The 12,988-nt window shown below is 44.8% G+C and overlaps 1 protein-coding gene across 1 annotated transcript in view; it reads left to right on the top strand.

Moving 5' to 3' along the window:
• Positions 1–10,517, top strand: part of LOC149360595 (uncharacterized) — a 50,449-nt gene extending 39,932 nt beyond the window's left edge. Inside the window, exons 5-6 of the mRNA XM_089572403.1 lie at positions 8,798–8,884; positions 10,256–10,517. Of these exons, the coding sequence (XP_089428529.1) occupies positions 8,798–8,884; positions 10,256–10,392 (224 nt within the window). The 3' untranslated portion in view covers positions 10,393–10,517. The remainder of the gene's footprint in view (positions 1–8,797; positions 8,885–10,255) is intronic.
• The last annotated feature ends 2,471 nt before the right edge of the window (positions 10,518–12,988 follow it).

Below are 12,988 nucleotides of genomic sequence, written 5' to 3'. Positions count from 1 at the left end.
CGCTCTCATTTTTTTCTCTAATTCTCTAAAGTACGCTTCATGTTAATTGTGCCAATCGCGTTCAGCCTGTTCTCAAACTCCTTTTACTTTTGGCCCACCCATTCTCAAGTTCACCTCTTTTCGTACTTTTCTCTAGGCCGGACTCAGATTCATTCTAGTATCTGAACTCTCAGAAAGAAAAGTTACCTCAGCGACTTCAGCCTCACTTAAACGGGCTGAAATGTTGTTAAAGTGTTAATTACGCTAAATTACATATTTGCCCATCTAAATTGACACAAATCCGACGTTTGTCCAACCATTCTGAGACAATTTTCACTATGCCGTAACGACTTCCGGTGGATGAGACGTCACGCTATTCCCGTGGCTATGTCGACGTCCGCGCTATTTCAACGGAATTTCGACATTTTTGCCTATAATTAATTACTAATTGATCCACTGTCATCAAACTTGGCTTCTAGGTTAATTTTTTCCACCTCTATCTGAAGCAACCATTGGTTCTCTATCTTTTTTAGTTCCCGAGCTACACCCGTGTGACACGCTTTGTTAACGGACGACAGCATGAGCCATTAAAGGCGTTCTCCTTAAAAATAACATCGTTTTGTTGCCAGGCACACAGCGACAAGCCCTTCGTAACACCTTCTCTTTTTCCTCTTTCATAGTTTTCTGCGCTTACAGAGCGCCACATCCTGTAAGGGATGGCCGAAGTAGGTATGTGCACTCCACGGCCACTGTCAAGGAGTGCGCACCCTTGTAGCGCGTGCGGGCAATTGTGCCGGCTTCATAAGAGATGTCCTCGTTTTAACGCGAAATGTTCAGCTGGAGCCCAAATACCATCTTAAAAAAAGAGACTGGCCCAGAGTTTACCGTCGAATGTTTTCTGAATGTTTTCTGAATGTTTTCTGAATGTTTTCTGAGTACCAAAAGGTGCAATGAAGACTACAGAGAGGAATTACGAAATCACTGATACAAACGCATGCAAAGGCTTAAGCTTGAGAGTTGCAGCACCGCATCCATGGCACTGACAAGAAAAGAAATCGGATATCTTGGAAACCTTTGACGACAAGAAGTGACAAACGGAGTTCCCCTCGCCTTCACACTGTTATTTTTATTAGTATTTTTAATTTTATTTCATTTTTCTGCTATTTATTGCGAGCATTGCAATAAACCTTCTGTTAGTCAGTGTTCTGTGCCTGCGTGTCTTCTATTCCAGGTCTTTCCTTTAGCGCGCTTCTTTCGTTGAAATCATGTACAAATTGGCCCGGCAACATTGCGTAGCGCTTCAGAGATTAGAATATACACAGACAGATATCGCAATTGGGCCCCCATTTCAAGCCGTCGGGTAAGGGCAGCGCGAGGTACGGCGCGCAACAGATGGAGTGTCGTTGCCCTGGCAACCTGAACGGCCTCCGCTGGGCTCCCACTTCAAGCCGTCGGGTTAGGGTGGTGCGAGGCATGGCGCACTACAACTGCAGCTGCGCCGCTGCCGAGTGAAGGCGCTGCCGTCGCCGCGCTCTCGCGAGCTGTGGAGTGTGGAGAGTAGGCTGGAGAACGGGGGGGGGGGGGGGGGGGGGGGAGTACAAAATGCGTTCGCTCGCTTGCCGGCTCAGTCGTTATGCCGCCTGATAAACAGAAAGAGAGACTTCGAAAGCCAGGAAACGACAACGGGCTTCGGAGGCAGATGTAGAACGCGAACAGCGCCTTGCTAAGCGGCACGCTCAAGACGCTGCTAGACGGGCGCAGCGCGCCTCTGTCGAAACCGAGTCGTCTACAACCGGTGATGATCCCGAATGAAACGCTATGGATTCTTACGCAAACCTACCATGTTTAATCAAACCTAAACCCCAGCTAATGTCTTTTAGCATGGCATGGAATGAAGTGTTTATTTCAATTTCCGTTGCATGATCTCCCAGAAGGGTATTGCATCTTTACGACGGAAGATATCATCATCAGCCTGACTATGCCCACTGCAGGGCAAAGGCCTCTCCCATGTCTCTCTAATTAACCCTGTCCTGCGCCAGCCGCGGCCACCATATTCCCACAAATTTCTTAATCTCATGCGCCCACCTAATTTTCTACCGCACCCTGCTACGTTTGCCTTCTCTTGGAATCTGCTCCGTTACCCTTAAGGACCAGCGGTTATCTTGCCTTCGCATTACATGCCCTGCCCAAGCCCACTTCTTCCTCGTGATTTCAACTAGGATATCATTAACGCGCGTTTGTTCTCTCACCCACTCCGTACGCTTCCGATCTCTTAACGTTACACCTATCATTTTTCTTTCCATAGCTCGCTGCGTTGTCCTTAACTTAAGCTGAACCCTCTTTGTTAGCCTCCACCTTTCTGCCCCATAGGTGAGTACCGGTAAGACACACCTGCTGTATACTTTTCTCTTGAGGGACATTGGTAAACTGCCATTCATGATCTGAGATAACCTGCCATATGCGCTCCACCCCATTTTTATTCTTCTAGTTATTTCCCTCACATTATCTGTATCACCTGTCACTACCTGCCCTAAATAAACATATTCTCCTACTACTTCCAGCACCTGGCTACCAACGGGGAACTGCTGTTTCCTTCCTAGGCTGTTGAACATTACTTTGGTTTTCTGCATGTTAATTTTTAGCCCCACCGTTCTGCTCTCCCTGTCCAATTCATTGATCATGCTTTGCAGTGCATGTCCTACTCACCCATTTTTTGAGGAGCATCACAGAGAAGACGGTTTGCCGTAGACGCTAAAATATCCTTTTTTCTAGCCATGTTTTAACCGATAATGTCTCAGTGTGCATTTTATAGAAAAATGTTTGTGTCCATGGCGAGAGGGGAATTTTACGTACCCTCCTGGGTACGTCATTTCCCTGTAAACCAAAATACACAGAGCAGTGCATAAGCGGCACTAAGAGCGTACATATTAAGTCCCCTCGACACTTAGAAAATGAACTCAGGGAAAAACCGAACAAGTAGGAAGCGAGCAGCAAAATACACCTCATGCATGAATCACCAAAAACACTCACGAGCACAAACGTTAAAAGACACAATGAGGCTTGGTAAAAGATTAATTCAATTGGCATTCAAAAATTCACGCACTAGTGGATGTGTAGTGTCCCGGAAAACATGAAACATGGCACTATCTGCCGGAAATACAGGTGTACTAAGCCAAGGCTGCCAGCGCTTAAAGGCCGAAAAAGGTTATCTCGCCTCAATGATTCAAAAGGCGAATTCCACAGAAAATTTGCGAAAACTTAGTGGAAAAGTTGAATTTTAACTGTTGCGCTATGAATTATATGTAGTACGCGATACGTTCTAGTGTCAGGACACAGGATGCATGCGGTCGCCTGCCTAATATCAGGAGACCATGCGGCGCAACAGTCGGAGTATAGCGTTGCGGAGTTGGCACGCGGGCTTTCCAGTGATGTACACTATGCTTATAGACACTCAAAGGAACGCAAACAGGCTACAACCGCCGCCGAAAACGACTCAGGTTAAACTGCACCACACTCTCGCGCTGCGCATTACAGGACGTCATCTCAATCAATATCGAATTGCTCCGTCAAGCGCCACATCCGGTCATCATTGTCTTCTACGTAGCACAAATCCAAGCTTCCAGGCTGATTCGAATGTAGTAAAGATTCTATGTAGTTTTTGTTTATTATTTGCCAAAGGCCACTTTGAGCGTCATGCATCACACAAACCGGCGGTCCGGTTTCACCTCGTCAAGTAGTGATTTCGCTCTTAAACGCTTCTGAACGGATCTTCATGTAGGCATTCGCACTATAACGCTTCTTAGGGGATCTTCGTGTTGGCTGTCCCATGTCACACATTGATAAGATGGGCGTCCATTTATTAATATAACAATGCTGGTGACACTGAGAAAAGGAACTCTGGTAAAAACCTAAGAAGAAGGAAACGAGCAGCCTAATAGACTTCATGCATGAGGGGCGGCAGAAAATTAGGTGGACAGATGAGATTAAGAAATTTGCGGTAATACGGCGGCCGCAACTGGCGAAGTCAGGGTTAATTCTAGAGACTTGGCATGATCATGATGATGCAGCTGACCTCTTCTTGGGCGTTCATGTTGTATAAGCGATTCCCGTCGCGATGCCAGGAACAGCGCCGCCCTTTAATCAATACACAATACGAGAATGCTTCCTTCAGGAATGGTGAAACTAGTATTTTCCGGGCCCTATATCTGGATGCACAATGTCGATTCGAAATTTTAATCAGCCGAGCTCACCATCGATGTTGAAGGCCTTGAATTTCTCGATCTTATGGTATGCCCTAAAACACAGAAATAACAGTTTGAACCGTTTACTGTAAGGAATTACTCGTCTTTTTGTTGCATGATATTAGGTAAATAATGTCCGCCATGCCGTATAATAAACCCGGAACCTGCAAAGATGGTCATTTTCTGCTTGTAAAACAAAAATGTATATTGAATAGTGTGAAACACACTGTATATTGAACAAAGCAGCCTCAGCGCCGCTTATAAGCACGTTTCATGAGCTGTATGCAGGAGACGCTGGCGACTTCAGTTCACCCAAATGCGATACCGGGATTTTCGATTTGTCTTGGCTGACCAAATTCTGATCTTCCCGCCTCATTGTGCACATTTCTATTCAAATCATATTGCCTTGGTTTTCGCACGGAAGGTTCTCTTAAATTCTTAACAAAAGAATGGGGTTTGACTTTGTCTGGGACGTCTCTCATTGCGGTCAAACGCAATTATCGGCTTCCACACTCTCTGAAGCAGCATTAAATCTGTAAATTTTTTCAGGCGAATTTAGAGGTACATCTGTGATCGTTCTTTCTAATCTCGTAGTGCAGTTGCTTTTTGGCTCGCAACTTCCGGCACACCGCAAAAACCTTCCGAGCAAAATCTTTATTGGTCAATCCTGTGCACCACAGAGCGTGTAAAAATAAACTCGAATGTGCTATGCATTGCAGATAATGACCAAGTTCGAGTACGCAGTTGCCATTTCGGATTCGGACAACGACACCGTCTTCGAGTGCCTGACAGGGAAGAGAAAGGATATTGACTTAGAATCAAAGACTGCGACCTACAAGTATTTTTTGCCGACAGCTGGGTAGTGAATTTTCTGTTCACTACGAAGCCAATAAATGATGCCCGATGGGCTCAGTAAGCCCCACGAGAGTAACGGTGAAGCGGTGGACAATGGTTGTAACCCAGGCCCAGGAATAAATTTTCTTTGGCTACTATGTTTCTGGGAAAGCTGCATAGCTTTCCTTTGTAGCCGTATGCTGAGGTTCGGTGGATTGCAGTGAGTAACTAGTCACTTATTACAAATCTATTCCACCTTGGCGGACTCAAACTTCTGACCAGCCTACTACTATGGATATTGGTTCTCCAAACAAAAAACATGTCAAAGTTTTTACACGCAGTATGCACTTTCACTACTCAAAGTGCTGTGACACATTTGTCGTTTATTGACAAGCGGTTGTTTGCTGACTACAGTAAATCGAACCAGTGGAAAATTTAGTCAAAATTAACCTAATTTCGACTATCCTAAGTATAGACTGATTATGCGCGAATTCGCCTTCGTAACGCAGAGATATGTTAAGCACCGAGTTCGGCTGTGTATAGCTCACAAATTATTGTCATTAATATGCGCCGAAAACCAACCCTTTAGTCTCAGCGAAATTGACTGTTTAATTTTTAAATTTTGTAGGTGAACCCCTTTGCAGGTTTTATTTTTTTACGATGAAAGTAAGAGCAGAAAATAACAGATTTTTGCGTTTATTTATTTGGTTGTAGCATTCCTAGCACGCATATTCCGCTCACTCCTTTGCCCTATGTACCGACTAGTAGAACTTTTCCTCTCAACATTGGATACGTAGCGTGCTTTGCATTTTAAAGAATGTTTCTAGAAGCGCCATTGTTCCTAGACATTAAAACTTTGCGCACATTTCTGCAGAGAGGTGTTTACCTTTCACATCAAAGCTGGAAATGAGCCTGGCACGGTGATTGTTACATCTGATGTTGGTAAGTGGAGCTGGTAATTAAGGTAGGTCTGTTAGTTAGCCAAGAAGAGAAAAACTGTTAGCCAAGAAGAGAAAAACGTTGCGCCCCACTAATCACATTTATAAATTAATTTCTCTTTATTCTCACAATAATTAACTCCGAAATTTAACAAAAACCACACCTATGCTCCTTGGTTTCGGTGGCTGTTGGCTTCCATCAGCTTCCATCATCATGGCTGAGAACAGAAAAACCGTTGCGCCCCATTAATCACGGGTGATAAAATAATTGTACTTTATTCTCGCAATAATTAACAGCACAAATTGAAAAAAAACACCCCCTTGCTCCTAGGTTTTGGTGGCGGTTGGCTTCAGTCATCTATGTCATTACGGGCACCTCTTTTCCCTTCACTTGTATGCTTAATATTTGAAGGAGTGCGTGGAACCCGGCAGTCTTGATGCCTTAGGTAACATAAGAGGGTTCTCGCACAGCTCTTGCCCTGAACGTTCGACCACGTTCCTACGTGGAATTCACCGTAATACAGGACGTACCACGTCCGCCGCAGTGGACGAGGGTGGCGCTGGTGAATACTCCCAACGTTCGGTTACACTACACATAAATATCCCCGAAAGCACTACATTGGACAGCCACCGCCGCAGCCGAGTTGGTAGAGCACCGGATGGTAAATTCGGAGGCCGTCGGGTCGGATCCCTCCAGATGCATGTGGTTGTTTTCTTCTGCTTTCTTACTTATTATGTCTAAGAGTTAAATATTTGCACATTAACCTCCAATTTACAGTGTAAATTGTAAAAAACACCCCCTACGATCCTTCGTTTCCGTGACTGTTACCTTCCGTCATGTATGTCACTGCGACCACCTCTTTTTCGTTCACATCCCGGCTTAATGAGCAATGAGATTGAGATTACTTCCTCTTTAGAACAAAACCGAATCATAGTGGTTGCTGTTGAGCACAATCATGCACGAACCGTCCGCCATCTATCGTAGCGAACCTGCTTCTCTGAAATTCGCAAGGTTTAAATTCATTAAATTCCGTTCATGCCTCTACTACTGTGCAAAGGGTTATCTGTTCTCCTAATTACGTGTTTTTTCTTCCTCAGTTTCCTCCTTGCATTTCCCATACGATACTATTCACTGAAGGTGCTCAAAAATCTGAGCTTCCCTTTGCTGTCTCCTAAAGCTGCATCATTGTCTATTTTTTCAATAAATGGCTGCGTGTCACCTAATATCTATTTAATATAAAATGACACCATCTCAGTTAATTGCCGTTTTATTTATAAAAAGATGTCGCTACAATGCTTAGATGCAAACTATTGATATATATGCCTAGTTATCAAATAATAAACAGGCGATAGTCTGGTATGTAGTACCATGGCAAGCACGCGTCGACAGCAACAGCCTACACGGTGTCTTGTGCAGCCACGACACATCGTGTAGCTTAGCTAAAGTAAGAAGCTACTTTTAGGCTAAGAGTTCACGGTACTGCGCCTCATTACCGCACAGTGGCTAGCATTCCTGTGGAAGAATCTGTGGCGCTGCATTTGCAATGATCTTCAGCTTCATAATGTAAGCGTCTGACTCTGGCTTTCCAATCGTTCTGGCTTTCTCTAGTGTTGATTAAGTGGCCGCCGCGGTAGGTCAGTTGTTATGGTGCTCGGCTGCTGACCCGAAAGACGTGGGTTCGATCCCGGCCATGGCGGTCGAATTTCGATGGAGGCTAAATTCTGGAGGCACGTGTACTGTGCGATGTCAGTGCACGTTTAAGAACCCCAGGTGGTTGAAATTTCCGGAGCCCTTCATTACGGCGTCCCTAGTCGCTTTGGGACGTTAAGCCCCATATACCATACCATACCATACCATACCATACCATACCATACCATACCATACCATACCATACCATACCATACCATAGTGTTGATTGCGACCAGAGCGACTACTGCCGGCAGCTATGAAGCACTGCGTGAGCAGAGCAGATCGTCCATTCGCCTTGGACGAAATGCCGACCCCGTCATACTATACGATGGGTGCCGGCTACCGCACGCAGCTTGGTTTACTACGAATTTGCATTCACTTTTTACCTTACGAACCCACATTCACAGTCAATTTTCGGGGTCGGAGACTCACGCTTGCCATATCTTAGTTCACTGCAAGGCTCAAGTGGAGACAATTAACCTCTCCACCAACAGGTATCTTTCTTAACACATTTTTGAAGCGTAATTAGATGGACTATCTTAAAGATCATGAATTAAGCACTTGAATGAACAAGCGGTTTAAAGGCTTTTTTATTTTGATGTGAAAGACAACAGACTTTAAAAGATTTTCCCTTCCTAGTGGTTTAGGTATAATTATATTTAGTATTCTACTAATAGCGTAGTTCATGAAGAAACCTGCCACGTATTAAGGCATCAGAGACTTAAAGGTTTTTATTTTTCCGGTGGAGAGCTGCAGCCTCAATAAGTGTTTTTATGGGAGGGCCCGGTCTATACCTAAAGGTACTGGTTCTGTGTCACTGTAGCCACACTCTCATTTTTTTTTAATTTGCATTGAAAAAGTTATTACTCCGTGAAGTCTTACTCTTTTCTCAAGACTAGCTACCGAGTCTGTACTGATCTTTTCGTGAATAAATACTGTTCTATAAGAAAGCCTACTCCTAACTCACAGAGATTTGAAAGATTTTATTTGTTGCACAGGCTATCTTTTTTTTACGAAAAACAATTAACCCCTGCTTAAAGTGTGTCTGAAAATGGTGAATAGCAACCAGTTCGACTGGTTCAACCTAAACTGTGCCCCACGTTTGAACCTTTCAGATCCCACTCCGAGGGAGGGTATTAACTACTACACAGACTACGAGAACTGCGTAGTGGCGGACGTGGAGCTTCAAGGAGAAGGAAATCGTAAGATATTAGCTTATTGTCCAGAAAATTCACCGTCCAGAGACTGCGGTCCAGAACATTTCGTTCGTCAGTTTTCTAAAAGAGCGCATAAAGAAATTGAAATATCCATCCTCAAAGCCGACGAGCTTATAAGGAATCTGTCACGCTCGGCTTGGAGCGCACTTCTCCATAGCGCTGGAAGTTTGTTGAAAGGCTGGTGCCAGGAATAAAACTGACGGAGAATCAAAACATTTGATGCAGCAAAACTGCCTGAGCAGTACTGGTTTTACGTTTCGCTTCGCCATTTTTTATTTTACACGCATCCCTTCCAATTCCGTTGTGAATATAATTTCGTAATCGCTGTTGCGTTGCGCTCTCGCATGAGCGTCTGGAAGGTTCCACTATGAGGAGGTGGGTGATGGTTGCTGGGTGGAGGCCTTGTGGAGATCGCAGGTAGGCGGGCGGGTGGGTGAAACTTCACGAGGGCGGAGGTGAGTGGGTGGACTCTTCAAACATACGGATATCGGCAGTTTCGCCGACTGACGGCCAAATAACTCAAGGCCTTATGCTGTACCTGAATTTCTACTTCTATATCAAAGTATAGGTTGCCCACATCGTATACATCTTTAGGTGTTCTCAACGCTTGCTGCGCACAGCGAACATCATACAGATGCAATAGCCTCTTTACTGCTTAGTTGACGAGGAAATGCAGATGTCTTTGCTAATCCTGAAGAAAAATTGAGAGACAATAAAAACCTCAATTACAAAAAGATTTAACATGTTCGGCTGGCTACAAGGCACAGTTATGAGCATCTAGATATATTTTCACGCCTCCTTCCGACTTCACAAAAAAAAAAACATTTTAAGAGAGTTTCGTACGTCTCTAGGGTGATCCTTGCTCTTTTGATCATTTTTGGGCCCGTGCGCAAAATATGGTTGACTTTTACGCGCTGTGTAATTTGTGAAACTGTGTAGAAGGATTCCGAACACGGTAACGCAAAAGCAAAAATCTGTTTAATTTGGAGAATGAAAGCAAGATACATTGGCTATTCAACGGGGCTGCCTTAGCACCATCGAAATAAAATCCAATGTGTAAGTAGTCATTTTACCTCATAAAAAGTCTTCTGGCTTTCCTGTTCACATTTTGTTAGTCTTGTGCATGTTTCCCTGAGCGTTTGACAGTACACAGCGTTCGTGCGCACATCACAGTGCGGAGGCGAGGTTGAAAATAAAGTCCTTAATTGCACTAAGGATGCAGTGAGAGAAAATGTACGCAAGGGTAGAATGCGCAAAAATTAACAAGCTTAGCTATACGCATTGGAGATGTTCTCTTAACAACACGTCTCTTGAAGAAGCACACGATGTGTTATTGCATCTGCTCTCTATTTGCAGATTGCTCACTGTGGGCTCGTCATGAAGTAAAGGACAACGTTCCGCAAGACTGTATTGACCACTTTGCCGACGCTTGCGGTGTGAATGTTCCAGCCCACAGCCACGACCTGTGCCCTGATGGTGAAGGCGACTATTAGCTTCCAGGGTTTATTCACATATCCTTCCTGGCAGTTTCGAGGCTGCTACTATCTGTGTGCATTTCAGGAGTTACGGCTCCGGTCATTCTGATGCTCGAACAATAAAGCACCCAGGAAATAAATAATTGGCTCACTTCCATACTATTTGCGTGCGTAAATCTATTCAAGTACCGCGATAAAAACGTGCGTGTCTTCCTAAATATTTTACTCTCCTTCGAATCATTAAGTACAGCGCTCGCCAGCTGGGCATTTAAAATGATGTTCACCAGCACATCCACGTTGTTTACTCTGAAAATTCGCGTTTAGCATAAAGTCATGTAGGTTAAAACAGCTGAGGAGAGGTTGTAAGATAGGTGCTTCTGGGTGCACTAAGGGAAGTGCAAGGCTGGGCTATAGCTATTCCATGTTAATTTTTCACCATGGCTTAATGCATGACAGCTTTTCATTTCCGCAATTAAATTCGATTTTTCAAGTTGATTTCTATTGTATCCGCGCGATTTGCACGCCACGAGTGCAATGATCTAGCATGCAGACAAAGTAACCCCCAAGAAAGCAGGTGGCATTAGAAGAAGGAAACACGGCATAAGGGAAAAAAACGATGCAATTTTTAGTGCGCAAAAACACACAGAGGCCGATCGAGAGGGGCGTTCAACCAGGCAGGGATACTGAACCATCCCAAGGAAGAGTCCCATTTTAGTTACCTGACAGGGTAAAATGGTAGGAATGTCGGCAATGATAAAATGATATGAGCGTAAGCAAGCAAACGGAAAATCAATAAATAAAACGAAAAGATGAACAAGAAGTAAAATGTACGTATACTCTCACTCAGTGGTGACGGCATTCCGCCTCTCATGACGACAGTGAAAAGGGCTTCCAAAAATTTTTTTTCATCGAGCGGACCTGCACCCACAAAAATCTGAATGACTCGGCTAGGGGTAGGAACCTCCGGTTAGTTTCGGTTTCACTACTTTCGAGCACCTGGCGACTGGAGGTAAACTGTAGCCTAAAACTGAATAATTCCTGCCCACGCAAGACACGCAGTAAGACTGTGGCCGTGGCCGAGTTGTCTGAATGACAGTGACACGGAACTGCGTTTTTCGGTGGCGGCGGTTGAAATCTAGTTTTGGTATAAAGTTTGTTTTCTGCTGGTCATGACAACGGTACAACACTCTTGTTGGCTTCCCTCCTCCCGCAATTTGAAGAATTGGCGCTAACGTACGTATTTCATGGACAATGGTATATATGGAAATTTCCTTCCCCTGGCTCGGCGGCGGCGACACCAGCAAGCGCGCTTGGCGGTCGTCAAACAGAAGAATACCTTCAACTCTAGGCAGCACTCGATTTAAAAGTCGCAAAAAGCTATTATGATAAGGCGCCCCAGAAGCTACAATGTGCAATGGTCTCCAAGCAGTTGCGCTGGGCTCCCACTGTTCATGATGAGTATCGCCACACATCCCGTCACAAAAAAAAAAAAGTGATTAAGTCGAGGCCGGCGGCTTTCAGCGTGAACAAACACGCTGGACAAATATTCGGGACATCACTCTCGTATCAAAGAAGCACGGGCTCAATGCTTTATAGAAAAAAGAAATGAATGCAAAAGAAACATTATAAAGAAAGATAAACACTAAGAAAGCGTACACAAAGGGTCAATTAGCGTCCAAAATAAGCCTTCAGGCGCACAAAGTGCACAACTTCTGGGCGTGAACGGCGACGCTGAGATGCTGCAACTACATCCGGGACAACCTCGTAATCAAGTTATCTGACTGGACGAAGAATCTTTTATGGGCTGAAATGGCGCAAAAGCTTTTCACTGAGTCCGCGGCGGTGCATAAGCATCCACACCGGCACATCCTCACCGGTCATGTATTACGTGTGGCGTTGGCATAGACTAGGGTCGGGTGTCGGTGGGCTCTTGGTCCTTGATCCGTAGCGGGCAATTCGTCGGGTTTCTTCTGCACGCCGAAGATAGGGAGCCACGTGGATGTTAATTTTTTTTGTCGGTGATGTTTGGGAGCATGGTGTCGAGCCTGGTGATTGGTTCCCTGTCGTGGACGAGCCTTAACGGTGTCATTTGGTGTTCTCCAGCACAACAGTGTTGCACGCAAAGACGACGTAAGGGAGGATGGCGTCCCTGGTCTTATTTCGCACGTCCGCATACGTGGCGAACACGTCAGCGATACTTTTCTTTAGACGTGCGGATCGTATGCATAACTTCGCCCGTGGCATGTATGGTTGTGGTTGAGAATGGCTTCGGTAAATTCAGCTGTTTCACAAGTACAGGTTCTTTCAGGAGCTTCCAAAGCAGAAAAATCAGCTATCTCTCTGATATTCATTTTCTAGTTAAACTATCGAAATACAAAACGTACCCCGCCTTGTTGAGCCTGACAGCCGTTTCCATGCAGCAGGTTGTATTATCACTTACCTACTTAAAACTAGCTTACGAACAGTTTATAAACACCTTCAGACTTTTTTGCTGCTCTCTGTGCAAATAAAGCACCAAACATGTTGTTGGAGACCCCTAAAATATTTACATACACATTCAAGGTGTACGCATCCTTAGAGTGTCTGAGCATAGTTCTCCTGGCCCCGAAGAGGT

The sequence above is a fragment of the Amblyomma mixtum genome, chromosome 2, assembly GCF_055824585.1.
Source record: "Amblyomma mixtum isolate Tamu chromosome 2, ASM5582458v1, whole genome shotgun sequence".
Taxonomy (NCBI): Eukaryota; Metazoa; Arthropoda; class Arachnida; order Ixodida; family Ixodidae; genus Amblyomma; species Amblyomma mixtum.
The sequence above is the reverse complement of the archived record's forward strand: the minus strand, read 5'-3'. Positions and strand labels throughout refer to the sequence as shown.